We start from the raw sequence: 26511 nt of genomic DNA on the forward strand, positions 1-26511 counted from the left end.
TGTAAAAAATTAAATCAGTGTTTGCAATGAGAACTTTACACTCCTCCGTAGAGCATTCTAGATCTCTGAATGGTTACTCCTTCCTTGTTGAGCAGGCGCCAACCCCTCCCACAGGAACCACCCATGGGTGGGTTGATTCTGTTAGAATTTGACCCATCTACATAGTGGGGACTCAGCCGTTTGGTGTGAGCAGCGTATCTCTGCTAGAATTATACTTTAGGACTAAAACAAGTTAGTCAGACCTACTTGGATAATATATGAGCAAACAAATTGAAAGGAAAAGACAAAATAAAGGGCAAACATGGGTGTAATTTTTCTATTGATTGTAACAGCCTTCCTGTAGAATTTTTGAAGTGTGTATTAATATGACAATATGGATTTTGAAAGTAGACCCAAGAAAACTGAAAAACTCACACCAAACATAAGATTCCACATTGACCCCTGGAAGCCAGGATTCCAGGGAGACCTAGACACTTCGGGTTTTCTGCGACTCCCTCCTAGAATCTCCTTCCACAGCGTTTTGGAGAGCACTGCACCGTCATGCAGCACCGGCACTGGGAACCCGGGGAAATACTAGAAGCAGAATCCCAAGGACATCCCCAAATGCTGTACAGTTACTGTTTCCAGCTCCTGGCTTGATTTTTGAGAGTCACATTTAAGGGAAGAATTTGGGAGGCATAGTAAAAACCTTGCTGTTATCTCCCGGAGCGTCCTGTGCTTCCCTGAGAAGAGCCTCTGAGGAGTGGGAGCCCTGTGTGGATGCCACGGTAACATTGACATTGCTGCAGTGCAGCATGCCTTCCCTCATCTGCCTCTATCTCTGCTCAAAGTCCCTCCTAGGACTCGGAGGTAAGCCTTTCCTCTTGCTATAAGACAAATGCAGACCCATGCAAAGTGACGGCAGCTAGGGGTTGTCATTAGAATCTGAATGTGATAAACAATTAAGCGAATGAACGCACAACTTCTACAAGGCAAATACAGAAATTACCCTTAACACATCTTAGTCATAAAACGTTTGTTTGCTTTTGACTTTGCTCTGATAACTGTCCTTGTGCTTGTCAGTATTTAGTAGGGAAATTTGGGGGCGAAAGGACATTAAACTTAGCCACAATGTCAGGTCACTTTATTTTTTTTTGTTTGTTTTGTTTTGTTCACTTTCGTGCACAGTAGTCCGACCCATTTGGCTAGAAATTCTCTGCTCTATTTTTGAGCATGTTTGAACAGTCTGGGAACAGCTTTTAGTTGTGACGGCAACTTACAGTTTAGGAAGTCCTTAGAAGAGAAGTTTGAAAGGTCTCCAAAGAAAAGAGTGTTGTCTCCTTGGGCTTCGCCTTTGAGGCTCACAAGTTGCGACTCATTTTATTCTCTGCCAAGAATTAAACACAAGACTAGCGCAGTGGAACTTAAGTTTACTTTGTATGCATGTGCAGAAACAACTAGCAACCTGATTTCCTTGATGCATGGATGCGTGTTCCCTAAGCATCCAAGGACAGGACACAGCTGTATCAGGAGAGAGCCTTGTGCCTGGGTCTCTTAGGGGGTGTCTTGATCTCTGTGTGGTCCTCTGGATAGTGGGTGTCAACAGTGACTGGAATCAGAAGTGACTGGTGAACAGTTTTAAAGAGGAGCAGCAGAAACTCAGGCAACTCAGGAACTTCTCTGGGCGAAACCTTTAAAATTTCCATCTGTTTCACAAGGGTCCGTCATGTCTCAGAAGTGACATTTCCCATCTGCTTTACACGCTTCATCCCGAGAGCCATAGGACAGTGGGATGCATAGGAACCCAACCCCCTTCCTGCCAACTACTTGGGTGCTACCCCCACCCTCTGCCTATGACTTTCAGAAACAAAGCTATATATATTTTAAGTATTCCTACACTTGTAGTATGTTTTCCTTTGCATGTCTAACTAGGAAGGATTTCTGATACCTTTTAAGTGACTCCAGATATTCTTTTTTGTGGAATCATTTAAAATCTTTTCAAACTGGAAGTTAAGGGAAGGGAGATGACCCTTTCTTCCCAGAGCTGTAACTCCAGACTTAGGTGATAAAAGCGGTTTTGCACATCATACATATGGAAGGCATGACATTCTCGCAGGTCGCGTCGTTCAAATTGTATGTGTCAGGATCGGAAATGTCACTTCGGGATTTAATACAAGAAGTTCTAGGCTTGCATTTTCTCGCTTTCCCTTGGAGGTGACCTTGTAGCCACAAACATCCCTGGCTGTCACCGAACAAGGTTTGCCTGTCCTTCCCTGATGTAGCTCCCAACCACTTTTGTTCCTTCTTAGAGAACTACGTACGTCTTTTCACATATGACATGACATCATGATGTCACACGTTAACTCTAACCTTCAAGGCAGGTCTGTCTACTAGAGAAGTCCCACGCCCTTGAATGCAGGAGCTTACAACAACAGTCAGTAGAGAGCTGGTATCATGGTGTCAGCTTGTTTCTTCAGGAGTCTGACTGACTAGCAGTTCAGAAAGGGCCGGTGACGCCAGGGCCACTGATCTGTAGAAGAGAAATTGGAGAAATTTGAGAAGAAGAGACAGATCCCTTTGGGTGATTCCTATCCATGAACAGACTTTCCCATGAATAGGAATTATTTGTCATTGGTAAGAATTATTCTATATATGGTCTTTAACTTAGCTGGAACTTGAGGGTGAGTATTTCCAGAGTGTTTGGGGGGGGGCATGGTTATTTTTCACTGATAAAATTTAGGGACACATCCTTAAAGTGGCTGGTAGTTTGTTGCTTTACCTAGAGATGGAGGACTAACTATCAGAGTTCTCTTTCAAACCAATAAGGAATGAGATTCTAACTCAAGGTGTTGTGATTTTTACTGAAGTGGATTTGGAAAAGGTAAACATTTGGCCAGGGCTTATGAACATTCTTTAGAATGAATTGTCACTAAAGTCTGGTGTGTTATCCAGACTGGAAAATAACCCTTACAATGCATCATACCAAAATGTCGTCTACTACTCTGAGCAAAGAATCCTTAGGAGTTTGTTACAGAAGAGCTTAAAAAATGTGAACTTGGGATGATATTTAAATCGTGATCACTCCTTTTTTCATTCTGAAACAGAGACAAGGAAGGCTCTAAATAGGTTTACATTACCTTTTCTAAGAAACAGACATGTACTCATCAAAATAGAAATTAGCGTGATGGTTGCTGATGCTCCCTAGTGAGAAAGTTAGAGACAATGAGTGTATTCTAATGCTTAGAATATTTTCAAAAATGTCCACAACCACTTCCCTTATGGCCAAGGCTTCGTAATGCCACAGGCTCTTCCCTTTAACCTTCAAAGTCGTCTGGCGCAATAGAGGAGCCCGTTACAAAGCAATGCACATAATTATAATTCCCCATGTGTAATGGGCTCATATTCAGAGAGGAAAAAAATGTCTCTGAGAACTTGGCATTGGATAAGAAAAAAAAAAACAGGCATTTAATACAATGAGACCAATTTTATTTCAAAGATTACAAAGTTTGATGGGAAATGCTGATAGAGTTTCTTTCCATGACATTGGTTTGCTCCTTCACCTCTGACATCGCTGACCACATCTTGTTGCCAGGCAACAGCAGAGAAATAAACCTGTGTAACAGAAGTTCCAAACATAAGAACGGGCAGGCTGGGTTTGAAGAATTTAAAAGCATCTTTCTTCATGTGCCTAATGTATTCATCATAAGCCTATACAATTCATAAATCTCTTGAAGCACTGTAAAGAAATACATTTACTATCTCAGAAAAAAAATGATGATTATCTTAGTCCAAATGCCAAATTCTAGGAAATGAGAAATAGCACCAAGCAACCCAGAGCTGTTATAAAGCCCATGTTGGAGCTCATCCTCTTAGTTAGGGGAAAAGCCAGCTGAGGTCAAAGCCAATATGCTCTTGCTCAGTACACTCTTTAAAACATATTGCTATTGGATTTAAAGGTATGGAGATGGTGAGGAAAGGAACCAGGCAGACACAATTAGGAAGTAATCCCTAACAGAAGAGGCGAGAGTGGGCACAGAATGTCTTTAAGAATCAAAGCGCGACTGTCTACTGCCTTTTACAAATGTAGAAAGCTACTCCCGCCTCCAGAACTTCTGAAAGTTTCAAACTTTGTCCCTGCACACAAACAAGAAGCATCATACCCGTGGCTTCAAGCATTTTCCCCGCATACATACAAGCATCATACCTGCGGCTTCAAGCATTTTCCCCGCATACATACAAGAAGCATCATACCTATGGCTCAGTGGGCAAAGACAGCTGTCACTGAGGCTGAAACCCAAGATCCATCTCCAAGAAGCTCCATGGCCGGCAGAGGTAACTGAGTCTACAAGTCATTCTCTAACCTGTACACTACATATGTGGTGGATTTCACAACCACTTGCATACCTAAACACAAGTCTGTGAGCATGTACTCATGCACATGCGCAAGCGTGAGCAGGTGCACACACACACACACACACACACACACAATTATAACCAGACAGAAGCAGTGCTATGTGCATAATCCCAGTATTCAGGAGACTGAGGCAGGAGAACTAGATGTTTTAGGCTGGTCTGAGCTACATAGTGAATTGGAGGCCAAACTGGGATATCTTGTAAGATGCTTTAAAAAAAAGAACAATCATAGCCGATAAACTAAAATTATATTCCATTTCAAGATTCACAGTTGTATACTTTGGAAAGCTTGCGTTATTTATGGTTAACGTTGAAAATAGCACCGGTTTCAAGCTCTGTTAGATAGATGGCAATGCCCAAGAGTTTGTAGAGGTGACTTTCACGCCACCATAGGTATATTTTCTTCTCTTCCCGCTTGCCCTCCCCTATGCCTTCTGCCCACTTCTGGGCTCTCTTCCTTACCCCAACCCCAGAGAGTCCATATCATCTAGGAATGAAAGAAACATAATGGAATTATTTTATATGCTAACCTAGCAATTAACTTAAAGAGCACAATAAGTAGGTTTTCTATGTAAATATAATTTAGTCGGATTTGTAACTTAAGCATTGTCTGAGAAATCTATTCTGAATTGAAATGAGAGAGGTCACGTATACACCCCCCACTTAGAGACACTGAATACTAACCGCAGAATCCACCCGCTGTTAAGAAACATGGAGAGATGTTTTCACCTCTGCAGAAGAGAAATTCCTGCCTCTGCATGAGTCTGTAAGGTGTTACGATCTGCTGTCAAGCCCTTTGTCACCATGGAAGCCATGACTGTACATATCCCTCTCTTCCCTCTTGTCCCTCAAGTACCTGTTCACATGGCTACTTGTTCGCAAGGGACAGCTCCAATTAGGGAGGACACTTTATACCTTCCGCCCCAGCGGCTCTTTCGTCTAAGTGTTCGTGAACCCTGCAGGCTCATAATTGCTGTTTTTGTCATGCACACAGCAGTGAGAGTAATTCCGAATTAAAAGGTAAATGATTGGTACCGAGCATTTGATTAACTCTATTCGGTATGTACTGATACCAAAAACAAGCTCACTAGTCCACACCTCCTTCAACTGCAAACTCCCGACTGGAAGCACTGTTCACTAGATCCAGCTGCTGTGACTGACTTCATTCATTTCTGTAGATCGCCTCCATAGCAGAAGAACCCGTATGCATTCCAGATGTGCAGATTCTTTCCGAATGCCCTGTTGAAAGGAATACCGCACAGCCATATCTACAGACTAGATTCAAGATGTATTTTGTAACCCTGGACTCAGCACATCTGCCCGAGGATACAACACAATCCTCTAAGTATTGACAAATGAAGCTTCACGTGGTTCTTCAACTGTACAGCGCTCTGTTTAGTTTTGTTTGACAGTCCCATCTATCCCAGCCTGGCCCTAGTTACACCACGTAGCTGAGTTTTTATCTTCCCGGTTCCACCTCTGCATGCTGGGATTACAGGTGTGAATGGCTGTACCAGGTTATACAGCTCTGGGCATTGAACCCAGGGCTTCCTGCATACGAGGCGAGTACCCTACCCACTGAACCACATCTCCAATCGAGGTCTGCAGGTGTTTTATGGCTATATAATCCGAGTTTTCTTTCCTAGGTATTCAATCTGAGTTTCTTTGGTTGTTGTTGTTGTTTATTTCATGTGTGTTTTATTTTGTTGGAGATTGGGTTTTGTCATGTAGTCTTAGGTGCCCCAAACTCCTAGCTTTCCTGTCTCAGCCTTCCAAATGACAGATAGATGTGAGCTACCTTACCTGGCTTCCACCTCAGTTTCTTACCAGAGTCCTGAAGCATGTCAGCATCATGCCAAGGCTTTTTAAAAGATGATGGTGCAAATGGCCAGCACAATTTACATATAACAACTTCTTAATTTGGAAAACCGGGGGTCCAAAGCTATGAAGTCTAAGATCAGAATATTTAAAACGCTGCTTTCCTTGGAGGGCCTTGAATGTTTGAATACACACAGCACAGGAGATGCCTTGGGAAGTCCTCCGCAACTCCAACTCCGCTAGTCTCTCCTCCTGTTGACAAACAGTACCACTCACGGATGTTTTCCCTCTAATCAGGACTTGCCTGTGCCCCGTGGGGGCCCCTGGCAAATGTGGGCGTCCCTCTGGGGAAGCCAGAGCCAGGCTTTACATTTTGTGTTCCAAAACATTTTCTGATACATCAACAAAGCCTTCGCATTTTCCTCCTACCTTTTTGTCCCTTTTCTAAACCATCCTACGGCACTGGTAGAAGTCACGGTGCAATTGAGAAGGGAAGAATCTGGGCAGTGATGGCGGGGTTGCCTCCCTCTAGTCTTTCCTTTTGTTTTTATGGACCACTTAGAACCATTTGATGAAACTATATCTTCCTTATACATTTAAAAGTTTATACCTAGATATTTTATCTTTAAATAGTCACACAACATGCAATTTCAGTGACAGATCTCAGTCTCTCCTTGTCCTCTATGACCTTGGCTAGCTTGTAGTCCTAACTCACTAAGTCATTTCATAGCATGTCTTCGGGTTTGGATTTGTCCTGTGTTGTTGAGTGATTGATCGAGGTCGTATGCATTTGGAAAGAGTCTACAGAGGTGATGTCTCTCACCCCAAGCATCTCATCCAGGACACGTGGCATCCTTGCGTCTGAAGATTGAGGGCGTGAAGCCTTCGATCACTCATGGGGTAAGGTGTTGAATGATGACTGTGTCGACTATATCGTCAACAAGCTTCCCCTTACAGTTAAGCAACATCTGAACAGAGGAGACAGTGAAACAAAACAACTTAAGCTGATGAATGAGCACCAACTTCAGCATCCATCGGTGATCCTTGTAGCCAGTGCTAGTGTGATCTTCTGACGATGCTCCTAGCTCCCCCATGCCTCCTACAGATTTTAAGTGAGATCTTCTGGAACAAAACATGCTCCTTCTCCTTCTCTTATTTATTCAATCACTTACTGATAGCAGTATCAACTCATGGGTATTCCTTTGTTGTCCGAGTTTTGATGCTATGCTATCTTCAAATCACAGTTTTGTTCAGATGGTCTGCCATTAGGTACCTTTCAGATTAACTCTAGAGTTCTTTCTATAAGCCCCTCTTTTGTCCTTTTTAAAATGGTTTTTTAATGCTTTCTTACTTTTGGCCCTTAATTGTAGTGATAAGAGCGGCGGGGCTGCGTCCCCAGCACCCCGGCCGCCTGGCTAGCTTATGCCCCAAAATAACAACACACAAACTGTATTCATTTAAACACTGCTTGGCCCATTTCTATCTAGCCTCTTCTAGGCTAATTCTCACATATTAATTTAGCCCATTTCTAATCAGCTGTGTTGCACCCCAAGGTGTGCTTACCGGGAAGATTCTAGCCTACGTCCATCCTGGGTCGGAGCTGAATCGCGTCTGCCCGGAAGAGCGGAGCATGGCGTCTCTTCTGAGGCGTCTGCTCCCTAGAGGAGAGCTGTCCAGTCTGAGCTCACTTCCTCTTCCTCCCAGCATTCTGTTCTGTTTACTCCACCCACCTATGTTCTAAGCTATGAGCCCAAGCAGTTTGTTTATTACTTAACCAATGAAATCAACAGATTGATATATGACACTCCCACATTACTTAATGATGCTCAACAAGTTTAACACTTTAATTGTAACTCCATTTCACAACTAGACATTAATATTTTTTATCAGGAAGTCAAGCACAATTATGAATGGCTGTAATACTGAACTTTGAGAGGCTGAGGCAAGAGCTTAAATGTTACAAGTTTGAAGTCACCCCAAGATATATATATATACAGCAAAGCCCTGCTTCAAAAGTGTCCTTATAAGATAGCTCATGTGATCTATTATTTCCCTTTTATCACCTTGAATCTCTGGGGAAGAATTTGTCTCACGTGGCCATGGAAAATACTAAACCCGTTGTTGCCCTCCCTGTTCCATCCCCAACATAAAGTCTTGGCAGTTACCTTGTAAAGTGTGGAACACAGCATATTCCAATCAAGTCTCAATGCCTGCCATTTAATTTACTTTCAATAAGGGCACAGGTGTTCTTCCTTCCTGATCAACGTACCTGAACAAATGCAGGTTTTGGGAACAGTACAGAAGGGTATAGCCGGTGCCTGCTGAGTCCTTCACAACTTTTAGGGTCGGTAAGCATAATGTTCGTACTTAGATGAACCTTGCTCTTCACCCGAGGCTTTGACTGAACTCAATAGTCAGGTGTCTCTTCCATGAAAGCGAATCAAGTTTGTAAAGTTAAAATGGCTATCAAGTTGCTAGTGCTGTCAAAATTGTTTAGGCAGCATCTGTGTCTTGGGATAAATCTGTGTCTTAGGAGGGAGATTCTTCTTAGAAATGAACTTGAAAGTGAGACCCACGTTTTTCCCTCCTGAGCAAGGGAGTCGAGAGCAGTTCCATGTAGAGGAGTTGATGATGGCTGTTCTGTGCCCATCACGCTTCAGGCTCTTACTGTGCCGTCAATCAAGGGAACCCATCTAATATTAGGGTTCACTTTAATTGCCTCTTCTGCTATTTCTCTTTTTAGATCATCTTTCTATAGAAACACCTTAAATTGCTCTCAGCATTTTTGTCATGCAACATTACAGAAAATTCCAGTCTAGCAAAAGAAGTCAAGCAGAACTCATGGAAATTGAGATTTCATTAGAAAAGTTCATTTTGGACAAGCTCAATGGAGATTCATGGATTTCCTTATCTGCATGGCATGCATATTTGAGCTAGACATCAAAATAGGATGAAAAGAAAACTCACATAATATTATGCTAAGGAACGTGCACATAAATCACAAAACTACATATGATAGTTGAGAGCATAATATATATAGATGCCAGATAGGTAAATAGAGAGGTAGAGAAATGACAGATGGGTGGATAGGTGCATAGACGAATAGATAGATGATAGATAGATAGATAGATAGATAGATGAATGGATAGATGGTAGATAGATAGATAGATAGATAGATAGATAATAGATAGATGGATGGATAGATGATAGATAGATTGATAGATAGATAGATAGATAGATAGATAGATAATAGATAGATGGATGAATGGATAAATGATAGATAGATAGATAGATAGATAGATGATAGATAGATGGATAGATAGATAGATAGATAGATAGATAGATAGATGAACTTTTTGTGGTCTTATTATTGCTTATGTAAGATATAGAGAGTATGTTCTTTGGTTAGGTATGTATGCCTGTAATGTTAGCAGCTGAAGGATGCTTAGGCAGGAGAAGTACTGTGAATTTGAAGCCACATAACTGGGTACCAGGTTAGCAAGAGCTACACAGCATTGCCCAATCTCAAAAAAGAAAAAAAAAAGTGAGAACAAATGAAACGTGACAAAACCTGAAAAAATATTTCATTTAGATCCTATACAAAGAATCTGAGACAGCAATTAAACCTTCAAAAATGTTTGTCAAATCTTCGTAGGTGTCTTTCGGGAAGCAGAAAGAAAATTCTGTGTGATTGATGGCAACCGAAAGGAGGTTTCCTCACACCAAATGGTTGTGGCTTTACACACTTTCACGTCCACAAGTTTGTTCACGGTGTGGTCATCTGTAACTCAGAAGACATTTTCCCTTAAAAGGCTGTTTTAGTGATTGGCACCCCAGATAATGGGATAAAAGTCTTTTAAATCCATGACATACTTGAAATGCCGACAGACGTGTGATGTCAATCATACCAAATCCCCTTCTTTCTGTAGTTGGGAGTTCTGCTCTCACTGTTCTATCTAGTGGGTGTTGAGGTAACTGTGTCTTTAGAACCCCAACACAAGTTCTCTCAAATAGCTCTTACACAAGACATTTGAGAGTCCATGCATCTTTCTTTGCATTAACATGAATGTTCTTGAAGAGGAAAATTTCTTTCTCTACCCATTTGTAGGTGGGACTTCCAATAAGATCAAGGTTAATGATACAAGAAAATATTTCCTCTATTTTCCTGGCCTGAAAATTTTGTAGTATGTTATAAAACTGTGGCCGTGCATTCTAAAGATGACAAAGTCTTCCACGGGACAGTGAAGGTGTGTGTTCAGGTTCTGAAGAACATACTCCAGATGATTGCTTTCCCAGGGTTTGCAGAAATGGACCTAGCGTCTTTTCATTAATATCATACACAGTGGTATAGGTAAAGACAACACTCTTAATCTTAAACAAACAAATAAAGAACCCTCATACTTAATGTAATCCAATTAAACTAAATTACCCTACCAATGTCAAAGGCTAGTTCCCTTGTGAAATGCAAATGCCCTGTTGTGACCTCCTGCAGACAATGGCTGCAGACAAAAGTTAATGTACCTAGATAGATTTTAATAGTAATAGCTAACTTATAGTTTTGCCTTCATTGCTTTTCTATTTCTGTGAATAGATGCTATAACCAAGGCAATTTGTACAAGGAAGCAATTAATTGGGGGTTTGCTTACAGTTTCAGAGGGTGAGTGCATGATTATTATGGCAAGAAACATGCAGCAGACAGGCAGGCATGGTGCTGGAGCAGTAACTGAGCGCATACATCCTAATCTTTTGGTTGGAGGCAGAAAGTGGGACCCCAGTGACACACCTCCTCCAACAAGGCCACACCTCCTAGCCCTTGCCAAACAGTTTCATGTGCTAGGGACCTAGCATTCAAATATATGAACCTATGGGGGCCATTCTCATTCAAACACCGCAGTGTATTTACCCCTGTCTGTTAGGCACAGCTGGATAATCTCCAGGAACTTGAGTCCCAGGCAATCTCATAAAGAGAACGTTTGGTCATCCTCACTGTACAATGAAGACACTGAGGTTTTAAGGCTTCAGTGATCTTCACAGCCAACAACTCCTTCAGCCATGTGTAAACTTAGGACTCACTACCCAGTGAGGCTTAATCTCACTATTATTAACTATTAATCTTGCTATTAATCTCAGACTTTAATATCCAGACTGTAGCATGATTAATAAAATCCCAGAGACAGAAATTGGCATTCAACTTGAAGGTCAGACAAGCAAAACAGGCAGTCACTGGTTCTTACCTCTACCCCAGTCTGGAATGACAATCCTGCCTCCAGGAATCTCAAAATGAGACTGTGACTGAGAGCTGTCTCCTCCAGTCTTAAATTCCTCTCCAGGACTGGGATTAAAGGCTAAAGGAGTGCACCACTGCCCCCTAGTTTCTATGGCAAACTAGTGTGGCTACTGGGATTAAAGGTGTGTGCTACCACTGCCTGGTCTGTAAAGCTGATCAGTGCGGCTGTTTCACTCTCTGAACTTCAGGCAAGCTTTAGTTATTAAAATACAAACGAAATGCCACCACATGTAAAGCCTAGTGTTGGGTAACTACTACGGAACTGAAAAATCAAATACACTTATCACATTTATAAACATGATGGGCTCGATCTCTCCACAAATCACGGCGATGCCTGAATACCAAGGCCTTCTCACCACTCCTCCCACAAATTGTTATTCTGCCTCCTGTTTGGAAGGGCCTCATTTCTGTTCCTTCAAACGTTATGAATTTCTGCCCATTTCCAAAGCTCTCTTCTCACAGACTCACAGAACCCTGCAGATCTTCCACAGTGGGGTTTTGCACTGACTCGTGAAGCCCAGTTCATGAACGATAAAAGGTTTTTAAGAAACAAAACAAAGCAAGCTGTCTTTATTCAAACGGATGCTGTCTCCCTGGAAAGGAAAGACAATATTTAAGTACACTTGTTTTCCTTGGTATCCATGGAGGACGGTTCTGAGGCCACTCCACGGCTATCACAATGACATATGGACTAAAGCTTCATATGTAGAATGGCACAGAATTTTCACACAACCAACACACATCCCCCATGTATTTTCAGCCATCTCCAGACTACTTATAATGTCGATTTATGTAATTCCTATGTAAACAGTTGCTGTGTGTAGTGTGGGAATGTTGGCAAGGAAAAGTCTAGACACTTTCAGGACGGCGGCTTCTGTTTTTCTGAGTGTATTTCATCATGGTTGGTGAATGTAGGGGTGGAAAGCCCAGGCCTGGTGACATTAGTCACTTTCCCTTATTACTCTGACCAAACAGCTAGCAGAAGCAACCTCAGGGAAGGGAGGCTTCTTTGCTCTCAGGCTTTCAGAGGGGCTAGTCCCTCACAGTGGGAAGCAACGCATTTACTTAGTGGCCACCACAGGCTATTTAGTTGACTTCTTTGTGAGGTAAGAGTGAAGATTGGGGATTATCTGGCTTTTTTTTACATGATAGAAAGGAGGGGAAGAGCTCAGAGAGCATCTGACACCTACTATGTGCTTTAACCTGTCACCTACTAAGAGCTTAATGAAGAACAGTGCTTATTTTGAGGGGGAGATGGTCCTGTTGCTCAAATCTTTTCTGAAACTAACTTTTGAGTTTCCTCTAGAAGCAGCTCATTAAACTATTCTAAGAATTTAGTTGTTTGCTTCTAGTTAAAGCCCTGATGTGTTTGTTTTGTTTTTATGTTTGCTAGTTTGCTTTGTTAGTTGTTGTTGCTTCAGGTTTTTCTTTTGATGGATGCCAAAGAGCTTTGAACGTGCCTGACATTCTGTTTCTTCATTGTGGTACCAAACCATGTTGGTTCCTTCAAAAAAATAAAATAAAATAAAAAATATATATATACATATATATGTATATGTTTCTATATATACACATATATATATTTAAAAGAATCCATCTTCAATATGGATTGTATATTTGTATATTTGCTATATTTGCAGTGCGTAGTCTTGAGAAAAATTTGGAAATGAATAAATACTTTAAGCATTCTTTTTGGTAGTTTTTATTGTAGTGCACCCAGTACTTTGGAAAGAGTGAAACAAAACCCTGGCCACAAGGCTGGAGAAAATGGCCTCTAGACTAGAGGAAAGGGTCAGGCAGGCACTCATGGCCGGCTGTTTTCGCAAGCTGGCTCCCTGTCAGTCCCTGTGCCCCTGAGCAGATGCATTGCCCTGCATTTTGCCTCTTTTGCCGGAGCAAAATAAAAACAACCAAGTCAGCAGTCTCAGCAGACAAGCTGCCCTGAGCCCTGGCTGTATCTTCTCAGCATTTTTCCCTGGTGGAGCCCAGTTCTCAGTTGGCCATCCCTCAGGAAGGCCGAGAGCCCACCTCCTTCACATTCTCAAAGACAGGCTGCGGAGGAGCTTCCTGCAATCCGTGTCCATGGAGGTAAAGCTCAAAAGGGAGACCTACTGTTGTGACTCGGAGGGAAGTGGCCGGGGCTGATTGATGCGAGCTGCAGGGCACAGCATTGTGTGGCATTTACCGCCTTATGCCAGCCATGCAAATTGTTATTTAACCCTCTCTAGGGTCTTGAAGCAGGTCTAGACCAACGAGGTGGGTAACAAGAATGCAGACAAAGGAACCCCAGGACATGCAGGCCAGCTAAGGTCAGCACAGGGGCAAGGAGAAGAGCAAGATAATGCCTGTGGACTCCTGTGCCTGAGCTTCCTGCTCAGAATGTCCCAAGGTCCATAGCCAGACAGAGAAACTTCTCTGGGTCAGGCTTCTTCGGTCCACCAAGGACTATCATACCAAAATCTCTTGGTTTTCAGCCTTGGGCTTTCCACTCATAGTGAATCACTGGTACTCAGGGAGCAAATGTGGAGTGTGGACCGGACAGACTTCAGAGGCCCAGGTGAATAGTTGTTATTCCGCCCCTTAGAAGCAGTATTTCAACACTGCCCCAATCCAGCTACACAGCTAGAAAGAGTGGTAAGGTTTGGGTGTCTGAAGACAGTGCACCATTGGCGGTTCTGTCCTGTCCTGTCCTTAGAGCAGGTGCCCTGTCCACGCTTGCAAATTGTAAGGGCAAATATTTGGGTCTTTAAGCATCTGACATAGGCCTTACTTTTGTGAGCAAAATTTACAGGGCCCCATTGACTTCTGTCTGTGGGATTTCTTTCCCCTGTGTATCCAGCAGATGTGGAGAGCCCCTGGCCAGCAACTCTGCAGTCCAAACTCTCACTGTAGGTACTGTGCTGGTTGCAGTGATGGAGACCCATCGGTGTTTGTCAACAGCATCCACTGAGCATCTCACACAACAGGAAGTGTGCAGGCTGAGGACATGAACAGAAGTGGTCCAAATTCCTAAGGGGATCTTGGGGTTATGAATGGACACAGTGATCCATCAAATAGTCCCCAAATGCACACATGCAATAGTAGCCTTAGAAAAGCAGAGGGACCGACACTACTCCACGGAGGAGATGTGACCTTCATCACATTGAGAAAGTGAGATGGAGAGGTAGTTCTGCTAACTATGGTTAAGGAAGGAAGCACTGAGCATTGGAAGATGCTGTCCTTGCCCCAGGAAGGATGGATGTGGAGGCCCTAGGCCTGGGTGAGAGCATCACCCTTATAACCAGAGAACGCACTCATATGAGGGGAAACTGCATGGGACACCAGAGGGTAGAATGGTGCAGGTTAGGCCGGGGTATGGATAGACCCGGGGTACTCTGTGTAAAATATGAAGGACTTGGTACTGGGAATGCTAAGAGGGTTGTGGAGAATAAAGTTATAGGAAGACACTTGTCTTAGTTGGAGTTACTATCACTGTGATAAAACACCACGACCAAGATTAACTTGAGGAGGAAAAGGTTTGTTTAATCTTATAATTCCAGGTAACAGTCCGCTACTGAAAGGAATCAGGGCAAGAAATCAAGCAGAGCAGGAACCCAGAGGCAGGAGCTGGCGCAGATGCCATGGAGGGGTGCTGCTTATTGTATTGCTCAGCCTGCTTTCTTATTGAACCCAGGATCACCAGCCCAGAAGTGGCTCCACCCACAATGGGCTGGGCCCTCCCACATCAATCACTAATTCAAAAGAGTGTCCTGCAGGCTTGCCTACAGCCAGACCTAATGGAGGCTTTTTTTTTTTTGTTTTTGTTTTTGTTTTTTTGTTTTTCTTAGCTGAGAGTTCCTCTTTCCAAACAACTCTACTGCCTGTCAAGGTGACAAGCTAGCCAGTGCAACCCCAAGTTTCAAACACGCAAGGCCTAGGATCAGTAACTTTACTTGGTAGCTCTCAGCCTTTCAAGCGCCCAGTTTGAGGACTTTCTCTTTTATCGTCAATGTACTGTGTTGATCATACTAGAAAACACTAGTATGAGCAAGGCCTTACAGAGTTAGTCATCTATCAGTGGGGATTAAGGGACCATGCTACCATCTTCCACTGTGTTTGAAGCATGGAGGTTGTAAATCGTAGAAGGTCACTCGACGTGTATGCTCCCCTAGAAGGTGTTAAGACAGTGAGAAGTCCTTAAACTTGAGTATCCTTTTAGAAGAAAAGACTGGGTGGGGATCAGGACACAGTTGCAGGAATGACCTGGCAGTGTTTGGGAGAACTCGCAGAAGCACACAGGAAGAGAGCAGAACCTTCGAGCCTGAAGTGACAGGATCTACTGTGGATCTTTTGGGGGCATGCCAGGAACAATGGGAAGAAGTGAGCTGTCTTGTGGGAGTCCCATGGGATGAGCAATCTGTGAGGACAAAGGGTGGGTAGCATCTTCTAAAAGTGTGAACTGCTTGATCACGGCTAAATCTTTAGAGGTATCACCAGGGAAACCATTGATACGAAAACTAATATTAGCCTGGACATTCTGCCTCAGATGGTTTGATATTTTCCACTGCAGTGGCCATCTCCACGGTTTGTGCACACGAGCAAAGAGGGTCCTCTCAGCTCCTGTCATACTGTCTTTCGTCCTGAGGAGATAAGTGCTTGTCAAATGTGTCTGACATTACAGAATGGCTCGGTGGCATCTGCTCATGGTGGCTACACATTCATTAGGTCAGACCTGCTCATCTCTCAGGGCACAGCCAAGGACCCTGCTGGCATTCAGCCGAGTTGGCTTTGGAATAAGGATGGCGTACTTATGGGGGTGACTGGATGGAAGGAATGCAGAGTAGTCCACTTTAATCCTCAGCTTCACTTTTAAGGTTTAAGTTTCCCCTTGGTTAATATCTAAAGGATGAATAGTGGGCGATAAGTTATCTTGAGAGAGAGAGAGAGAGGTGAACAGACCACATTCCCACTTTTATTACAGTATATATTTTTTTTTTTGATTTTTCGAGACAGGGTTTCTCCGTAGCTTTTGGTTCCTGCCCTGGAACTAGCTCTTGTAGACCAGGCTGGCCTCGAACTCACAGAGATCCACCTGCCTCTGCCTCCCGAGTGCTGGGATTAAAGGCGTGCGCCACCACCGCCCGGCTACAGTATATTTTTATACTTGAATTTTATTATTATTAATCTCGTACTATGTCTATTGTGGAAATTCAATTTCACCATAGTTCTATCTACAGGAAGGTTCCAGTGTGTATCATATGTATCTCTCACAGCTAAATGGATGCTTCCTATATATCCCTTATAGCTCTGGACACAGTGATTGTTGCCAATGTATTTAATTTCTTACTTTCGAATCTTCTCCTGTCTCCTCTTAATCCTGGGCACCACACCTCCTCAATTGTGTATTTTCCATTCCTATCAGCATAGAGCCCATATTTTATAAACCTGTGTCCTCTTCCTTCATCTATTCATTTATTCAGTCAGTCAACAAATGTGCTAAATACCTGTGTGTTAGTGAGCCTCTCTTCACTCTTACAGAACACCTGAAGTCAACAAAGGATGATAAGTCTGTTTGGGCCCCAGGTTTCTGCTTTGGGGTCAGCTAGCTTTGCTGTTTCAGATCTGTGAGGAGAAAATGAATCTCTCTCTCTCTCTCTCTCTCTCTCTCTCTCTCTCTCTCTCTGTGTGTGTGTGTGTGTGTGTGTGTATGTGTGTGTGTGTGTGTGTGTGTGTGTGTTGTGGAGAGGGAGGGGTAGTAGAGCAAGCTGCTCATTCATAGTGGTCAGAAGGCAACAAGAGAAAAGAAATAGCGGGGGGTGGGTGGAGAGATGGCTTAGTGGTTAAGAGCATTGCCTGCTCTTCCAAAGGTCCTGAGTTCAATTCCCAGCAACCACATGGTGGCTCACAACCATCTGTAATGAGGTCTGGTGCCCTCTTCTGGCCTTCAGGCATGCATGCAGACAGAATATTGTGTACATAATAATAAAAAATATTAAAAAAAAAAGAAAGAAAGAAATGGCCAGGGCCTCAATAGACCCTTCAAAGGCAAACCCCCATACCTGCATGACAGACTTATGAAGAACAATTTCATATTTGAATTGGATAGCACTGTATGTACAATCTTTCCCAAATACCCTGTAGACAGAGTCTTTTGGAGCATTAACAAGTCTTGTCTGGGGTCCCCTTGAATGGCATAGCCACAGGATGGCATGCTCTCAAGACAGCGTGGTTACACCACAATGGTGATCCTCATTTACTGAGCCGAATCTCAATTCTTGATACGACCTGAACAAGGGAAGCATTACTGATGCCAGATGCCTGCAATGTTGTCTTCATACATAAAGATGTAAAATTGGACCTCATTTCCTAACGCTTATGGGTCCTTCCATAAAACAAAATAGTGCTTTAAATTGTTGTAAAACTACAAGATTCATACAGAAAACTTAATAGCATATTGATGCAAAGACATTAACAATGTCTCGTGAAAATTCTGCGTGCTACACTTACTTCTGTAGAGAGAAAGTTGTGACATCTGACCAGTTTACCTAATTTGGTCACTAGTTAGTGTGAGAAATGCCTCTTTGGCTTTATTAACCAAAATGCATTAATTTGGGCAAATCTATCTTTGGGGCTTAAATCAATCAGATGTCAGACTTCGCCCAAACTGCCAGACATGAGCCCTCTATTTCTTATGTTAGTGTGGCACCTCTTGGCAATATTGTAAAGATGCCTTCCTGTGTGCTTGGCAATTAAGGTCAGGGATGTAGCGTCCCTGCGATCTTCGATAAATGGCCTTGTAATGCAATCATTGCTGGAGCTGGGAACAGAGCAATCTTTCCCTGTTATTTATCACTGTACTTACGGCTAATGAACTGCTGTTGCAGGCTGATGCGTCCAAGGACAAGATCCAAGCAATATGTCTTCTGCAAAACGTGAACTGACTGGTGTGGTGTATGCTGTGGGACTAGCTCACCTCTGGGTCTTAATGAATCTGTTCCAGTCAGGGTGTGTGTATATGCACGCACGCATGTGCGCCCGTGCGTGCAAAACTCTTCTTCCACTTTGTACTCTATTATGTTTCTGTGAAACATGTCACCCGTGGACCATGGACATCAACTGGTCACCTAGATCAGTGGCTATTGAGATTAAATGAGTTATAGTCAATCACACTTGGGAAATTGTTACTCCATGTCTTCTGATTTTCTTAGTCTGGCCTCCACCAGAAAATATTCATTATTAATGAGCCCTTGAGGTGATTCTGACATAAATGATGTAAATATGTTTGTTTCTGAGACAGTTTGCACGCACTCTAGCTTGGGAAACTTCAGTCTTCTTTCCGATCTGTACCATGTACAAACAGGTCAGCCTTGACAATGCAGACACATTCCTAGTACACATCTTGATCAGGGCTGAGGCGATAGCTATGGCTGCCTCAAATGCCTTTGACCTATTGCATGGATTGATTTCAAGCGACACAGACATTCTACACATTTTCACTGATTCTTAGAGGGTTCTAAGAAACCGTGAACTATGATGAAATCACACTTTCAGGGTGGGCCCATACTAGACAAGACCGGGTCAGGGAGAAAGGGAAAGGATCGATTTAAAAACAAAGGCTACCCTGTCTTCTTTGAGTCACCATTGCAGGCTTGCCTAAAGAGGGCAATGTAAACCTGGAGATAGCTGGCAAATCAGCAAGCCAGCTTCGGAATGCCTCTCGCTGCTCAGCTGATTCTAGAAAGCCACTGGAAGGAAACGTAATTGGCAATTGGCGATTAGGATCACTGAGAACCTTAGGAGAGATGGAGAGGATTGCTGGTATTTATTGTGTCATTGGGGGGAGGGTAGAAAGTGATAAAAACAGTAAACATCTCAGAATAGCTAAGTGGAAGTCATCTGTTCGGGAGCTGAATGTAGTAATATTATATATTAGCCACTTCCATTCTTAATATTTTAACCCTGCATAGAGAATTCCCGAGAATAAAACATTTTTGTGTATATTTATTTTATTTGGAAATTGACATTCCCAACTCCCACTATTTATATTTTACAATTCCATTTTTATATTTTGAATAAAACATTTTTGTGTATATTTATTTTACTTGGAAGCTGGCATTCCCAACTCCCACTATTTCTATTTTACAATTCCATTTTTATATTATATACAAAACTCTCACATAGAAGACATTCATAATGGGTTCCTACTTTTATTGATGAGAAGGATAAAATTATTGGGTGTTTCAGCTCTACAAAGAACTGAGTGTCAGAGTAACTCTTACAGTTGGATTGTTAGAAATGGTTTGATTTAAAAGTACTGAAACCCGGTTCTAAAGCTCACTAGAAATCAAGTTTTGAAAGGGTAAGCTTTAAAACAGTGAAGCCCAATGTGTAGCAGCCTGACTTTTGTCAGAGTGTGGAGCAACAGGAGACCGAGAAGGAATTCAGCTGAACAGGAATGATCCCCCTTAATGACGGGCGAACATGTCAAAATCCACTCCTTTGCAGATGCTCACATTCTCTGTACACTTTGTTTTGCATTCGTTGTTTGTGGTGGTGTTTAAATCGTCTCGTACATCTGTGCCGTGCCTCTACTCAGCCCCTAGAATGCTGGATACACACCCAGGATGGAGAGACAGCAGCTGGAAGCCTTAATGAGCTATAAGCTTAACCCTCGTCTGAGAACCCAGGAACTCTCCAAATGAATTCTTATTTCAGAAGGAGATGCTTGTTGCTTTTGAATTATGCATTCACCCCTGTATTTCTTATTTACATTCTTCGGTCATGCTGTGGCTAAAGGCGTGCTCTCATTTCAAGAATTGGATATGCAATTTGGGTGCCTGGCATTCCTCTGAGCACAAAGCAGGCCTCAGCTGGTGACTGCGCAGGCTGTTAGCATGTTCCTGAACCTGCAGCTTAGACTGAGCAAATGAGAACAAATGGTGTGCATGCCTAATGGAGCAGCATGTCCAGGGGTTGGTCCAAGTTCAGGATTCCTTCAGTCTTCAAGTTCGGAACATCTTCAGATAGGGCCACTAGGCAGATTTCAAACATTATTTCTTCTGGTATCTTGTTCATGAAGCTGACAAATCCTGCCGTCAAGGCATCCTGAACATTCGGCTTGCCCTGCCTTGGTCATCAAGAGAAGCCATCACTCTTGTCCAGGGGGCAGGACTGTGAAGAGCAACATATCAGCCTGCTGCTGCTGCTGCTTGCATGCGGAGGAGCTTCGTGGGGTTTGTGCCTCTTCACCTTGTGCCCGAGATAAACTGCATCACTAACGTCACATCATGGATAGAATTCTGCATGGCTGCTGGCCTTCAGAGACACATGTGATGTGCAGTGCAGCCATTATAGGAAGCGTAGAAATAGCATTAGTGCCATAGAGTAATCTTGAATGTGTAGGAGGAGAGCAGAACGGGTATCCCGAGGCCCAAGCTAGAAAGTTGGAATGCTTCTCCACATTTTGTAGATTTTTGCATTTGCATAATGTTCCGTGTAATGCCATCTATACAAACTTGAATGTTCGTGTAAGATGGCCACAAACTTGGGGGGAATGCAAAAGGCTTTTACCTTATACTTATGTTATATATCTCAGAAATAGACACAAACCACTTTTCTGTAGCTTGTTAGAAAAGCATCATGAGTTTTGCATTAGCAAAGTAAGGACTTCTCTGTGGGCTAAGTCGCTTTATTTGTAGCAGTGAAAGGGATGCATGGAGAAGCCAAACTCAAGCAAGCAAGCAAATCCAGTTGTGATTGCTGTCGTCACTTTACTCAGTCTTATTGTGTACCCCTCCTTTCTATACAGAAGAGTTTATTTCCCAAGGAGAGTTAGGTGGACATTTTATATATTACTTTTACCCAGGAGGTATTGAGATGTGTGTGTGTGTGTGTGTGTGTGTGTGTGTGTGTGTATACATGTGCCAGAGGTCAGCTTCAGGTATTCTTCCTTAGGTGCTGGCATCTACCTTGACTTTTGAGATAAGATCTTTCATGACCTGGGACTCACCATTATTCTAGGCTCTCTGTCTAGCATCCCAAGGGACCCACCTTTCTCCACCTTCGAAGTGCTGGTATGACAAGCATGTGGCACCACAACAGGCTCTTTTATGGGGTTCTGCGTGACCAAACTCAGGTCCTCGTGCTTACAAGGCAAGACACCTCAGTCCGGCGTCTTTGGATTTTATAGAGTCCTAGAATTAAGGAAGCATAAGGAATTTCAAAATTAGCCTGTTGTTTTCTACAGAAGGAGACAGAATCCTCCATGTAAAGAGGAAACATAGTCCATTATTCAACATCTACTCACTCATTTAGCAGAAACTAAGTTCTGACTTGGAATGTCCCCTGTGCCGCTCTGTGGGGAGACAGAGATGACTACCGGGGGCCCCTGCAAGATAGAAAGAAAGCAGGGTGAAAAGTGTTCAGTTAAGCAACATTTAACACACAGGGACAATTACTGAGGGAGCAATGTCCGCTTGTGGGCTGGCTGGATTTCTTTATTTCTTTTTTCCATGTCTGTGATAGATAAGCAAAAGAAACAGCCGATGGTCTTGGTTGTGCCCAAAGGAACTTAAAACAGTTGCTTCCCAGGTCCACTATTGCACTAGGCGAGGACTTGGATTTTACTCCAGTTCTTTGTGTGTGGGGGTTAGGAGGGGTGAGATAGTGTCTCACGTAGGCCAAACCAGCCTAAAATTTGGGGTGCAGCCAAGGAAGACTTTGAGCTTCTGATCCTCCCGCTCCAACCCCAGCTTTAGTGCTGAGACAACCAGCATCATCACCACACCCAGTTCAAGCCTTGCTGGGGACCCATCCTGGGGCTCCCTGGGTGTCCGACAAGCTATCAAATGAGCTGCCTCCCTAGCTCTTACACCAATCCTGGGACTCGTGGATTATTGGGATGACTACCTGGATATTCCTAGCCTTTCAAGTAGAAGACGTAGTATTCTATCTACCCTATTTCTCCTATCGTCCATCAGGATTTGGATTCATGAGTCATGGAGAGAACAGTTTGTATTCTTGTTTTTTTAAAAAGAGAAAAATCACAAAGGCACTGCAACGACATGAACGAAAGCCCGGAGCCATCTGTGTCTCAAATGATGACGCTAAGCTTGTGTTTGTTGTAAATAATACGATTTGTTCAAAGGGGCCTTCCGCTGCACACATACATACACAAACGATCCGCGCTTTCGTTCATGGAACTGTGCACCCTAGCCACGGACGTGCACGGATGACATGTATACATGTCTCAGCACTAATACAGGTGGCGTCCATAGTCAGTACTTGAACTTTTTGCATGTTATTTGTAAGGGACTTCTTATTCCCTCTGGCTTTTGGATCAGGGCCATAGGTTGGCGGCTCCTCCTCTCTGCAGCCCGGAATCCGCCCATCTACTCTACAGTCTATGCAGTGCCGTAGGCTTTTTCTTCCCAAGCATGACTTAAGTCAGAAGATCCTACTCAAATGTTGAATTCCCAGAGCTGCACATCTTCTACAAAACACAGCCCTTTAAGCCCCACAGCAGATGGGGTGACGGAGCAGCATCTTCTAACCTTCTCTCCCACATGAGGTAACCAAGTTCCCTCCTCTCCAGCCAAGACCGTTGATGTCACCTCGCTTTCCTATTGCCAGTATTCTAGACACCCAGGCCAAGTCCCCCACCTCCTCAGGCCTGCTGAGAGAGCACGCAGACATTTATTTTGCATTTTGTTCATTCCATCCATTAGAAAAATTCAATACTTTGTGAGTCTCTTTTCCTCCCTTAGTGAGTCTTAGCTTCAGGCCAGTGACTAGGCGATTTGAGAAAGGCCTTAAAAGTCCTAAAGAAATACGCCCATGTGGCTTGAGCCCAGAGTGTGAGATGACCAGAGAACGGAGTAATTTCTTTCACCTGGAAGTCGGGATGTGCGTCCCTGCCTCTCTCCATTTCAGCCTAAGCTTTATAATTGCCAGGAAGGAGGGAGCTGCTGACAGGCACAAAACCTACTATCATCCTAATTAACTCGGGTCTTGTCTCTGAACTTAAATTTCTTGAGTACCGAATCTGCAAGACACTTCCAATTTCAAGCGGGGGGGAAAAAAAAAAAGACAAATACTGCAGTCCCTAAGCCAATAGAGAACTCACCGGAAGGTCAAAAAGAAAAGAAAAGAAAAGAAAAGAAAAAAAAATCAAAACCCCAAACCCTCCCTCCGCTCTCTCCGTGAGTATCTGCGGAGGGAGCGGAGGGGACCCAGAGGCCCAGCAATAATCCAAGTGTAAATCCAAAGGCTACTGCTATTGGCAGCTGTTCCCAGAGGCAGGATCTGGAGGACTGCTCAACCTAGGTGTCCTGGAGAACTGCGGTGGCCCCCCCCTCCCCCGCGCGCGGGAGGGAAGTCGGGACGAGGTTGGCCCTCCTCGCTCGGTGTCTGGGCGTGGGCCCCGCCGCAGCTCCGCGGAGCCTCCGTGTCTCCTGCAAAGGGGGGCGGGGGAGCCCAGAGCTGCGGCTTCCTCCCGCGCGGAGTCTCCTGCGCACCACCGAGCAGGACGCCAGTGCCAGCCGGGTCCCCACGCCGCGGCGCGCCCGGCCTCCCCGCAGCCCACAGGTAACTTTTCTGCTCTTGGTGGCCGAGGGGCTCCGATGGGGGGCTCGTTTCCGAGGCGCGAGGGGCTCGGGGAGCCCAGTGCGCTGTACCCTCCGCTCTCGGCCTCCGGCCTGGGGACCTCTCTCCAAGCCCTGTCCCCCAGGGGCGACCGGGCCCGCGCCCCTCTCCGGCCATCAGAGCGGGATTTCAGGGTCGGGGCGCCATGTTCTGAGCGTGCAGGGCTCGGGGCGACACTGCGGCGCCAGGCCGGGGGCCGTGCACGGGAGGGGCCGTGTGCCCCGAGGCTGCGGCTGCCGCTGCGTTCGTGCGGGCTGCGGGCGCGGCGGGGCTCGGAGCATCCCGGCTCTGCAGCGGGGCCGGCCGCTTTTACGTAACTTGCCTCCTTCCCCGAGTGGGCAGCGTCCCCAGGCCGGCAGCCGGCCAGCCAGGTGGCTCCGGGCCTGGGCACCTGCGGGCCGCGCGCCCCTGGGGACGGCTCCCTGCGCCGGGCGGGAACGCGCCCCGGCCTGCAGACCCGAGCACCCGGGCGGGCGCGGCTCACCTGGCGCCCTCTGGGCTGCGGGCCGAGGAGAGGGGTGGGGGGTGGGGAAGCTGGGGTCCGCTAGAGTGGGGTCCTTGCTAGGCTGTGCGCCTTCGGCTGGTTCCTGCACCGGGGCGCGGGGGAGGGGGGTTTGCTTTCTCGGGTTCCCCTCTCATCGCACCGTACTTCTTCCCCCTTCCCCCTTCCCCCTGCACCCGGCGCCAAGTTCACAGCTTCTGCAATGCGGTGGGTGTGGTTACCTCGCAGATTTTAAGTGTGGTCCTTGCGGTGGGGAGGATTCTTGCCCTTTTCTCTCTTTAGACTTACTGATCTGAAGTTTTCTAGCTGGGGGTAAGGTATGGGGGAAATTTACCCTCCTGTCTGTGCAGACCAGGGTTCAAGTTGAGAAGAGTTCTGCAGAACAAATGGAATGATAAAGGGAACATGTGGTATTGATTAAGCATGGAGCCCGGGCTGTCCTGAAAGGGCCAGGCAGCCCTCCTAATAACGCAATGCTTCCATTACGTGGTTAAGTTGATGTTTCAGCTTTTTTACATTACTTTTGTGGAATTGCTTTTGCAGATGTCCTTGACTGTGGTTTTTGGGGGGCCCATTTAGGAGGGGGGGGTCTGTGGGGCGGTCCGACGTTCTGGGATTACTCTTGGTAGCATAACCATCCAAGTAAAGGAGTTAAATCTGGTGCTAGAAAGAAATTTCTTTTTGCATCTTACACTGTCTTTGAAAGCCCCCGCGAAGCAAAACTGTTGAAACCGCACCTATACCCGGAAGCCATGAATGCAGCGCCCTTGCAGCAGAGTGGGCATCAAACTTGAGGACAAGGAGATGGCTTGATGCTCCCTATCTTGACTCAGCAATGGTGGCTTCCTGCTGTCTTCTAACCGCACGCTCACTGAAGCATCAACTTTTAAAACTTTAATTGCAGTAACAAAGTTATTGTGACAGGAAAGGAATTCTCAATCGAAGAAGCATGCCTTTCATTTGCTAACTTCCGAAACACTGGCCGCAATAAACTGAATGTTGAGTACTGAATTATTTACATTATGGTTTTCTTTTTCGGATGGTTTAGAAAAGCTAGGTAGTTAGAAGCACAAGCTACTGCATGAAGCGGTCTTGTATGCAGCAAGTTCTTGCAAAACCGAGCATGTGTTCTGAGCGGTTTATCAGAAACCGGAAGAGTAGCCACTGTAGCTTGTAAGCCCCTGTAGGCCAGGGATAGTGGAGCTGAAGGTCAAAGGTCAGTGTCCTGATGGTATATGTACATGTAATTTTTAAGCATTTTCTTATGCATGAGCATGGTGTAGGTTAGAAGGTGAATCTGTCACTTTTTGTTGGGTGTTTGGACCAAGGCCAACTTTGATTTGTGCAGAAATACAAGATGGGGGCTTATTTTTTTTTTGACTGGATCAGGCATGGTTTTATATACATACATGATGCTGTTAAAAACAATCCAAAGGCAAGGCCCGGTAAGGATGCACTGAGGTAGAAGAGGGGCGGCCACCTGTGTCCTGGGAGAGGATGTCGCTGCTGTGGCTTTCTGCTGTGTGGGAAGAGTACGGAGGGAGGAGCATGGCGGTGTTTTCATGCTTCGTTCTTTGGAAGTTCTACAATTGATAAATGAGAAGCTATGCCTTCCGTGCCAGTGAAAAATGGACTCCGGGAGTAGCCTGGGAAATGTTTTCTTTTGGTGAGAATCCAACTATAAAGATGAGAAGTTTCTTATGTAGAATACCCCGTTCATCTTTAATTCTATTCTCGGAGCCTTTTCCAAGTCCCCCATCGGTTTTCCTCGCTGAGTGTCAGCTTTACTAGGGGATGGAGACTCCCCGCTGACACCCGGACTTCATTCATCTTCAGCACCACTTCATTCAGAGATCCCCTTAGCAGTGCCATTGCAGCATCCCTTCCTCTC

At 44.7% G+C, this 26511-nt stretch overlaps 1 protein-coding gene across 24 annotated transcripts in view; it reads left to right on the plus strand.

Annotated features, from left to right (window-relative positions):
- The first annotated feature begins 750 nt into the window (after window positions 1-750).
- Window positions 751-26511, plus strand: part of LOC121442754 (band 4.1-like protein 3) — a 165135-nt gene continuing 139374 nt past the window's right edge. For 14 of the 24 annotated variants that reach the window (XM_041644345.1, XM_041644353.1, XM_041644350.1 and 11 more), the window contains exon 1: window positions 751-849. In XM_041644345.1, the coding sequence (XP_041500279.1) occupies window positions 795-849 (55 nt within the window). In that variant the 5' untranslated portion in view covers window positions 751-794. Of the gene's footprint in view, window positions 850-23876; window positions 24062-26511 lie in introns of those variants that run through there. The other 10 variants (XM_041644364.1, XM_041644365.1, XM_041644369.1 and 7 more) reach the window with 4 other exon arrangements.

This window comes from Microtus oregoni, unplaced genomic scaffold (assembly GCF_018167655.1).
Source record: "Microtus oregoni isolate MIOR12 unplaced genomic scaffold, Mior012 000095F_ref0000231, whole genome shotgun sequence".
Taxonomy (NCBI): Eukaryota; Metazoa; Chordata; class Mammalia; order Rodentia; family Cricetidae; genus Microtus; species Microtus oregoni.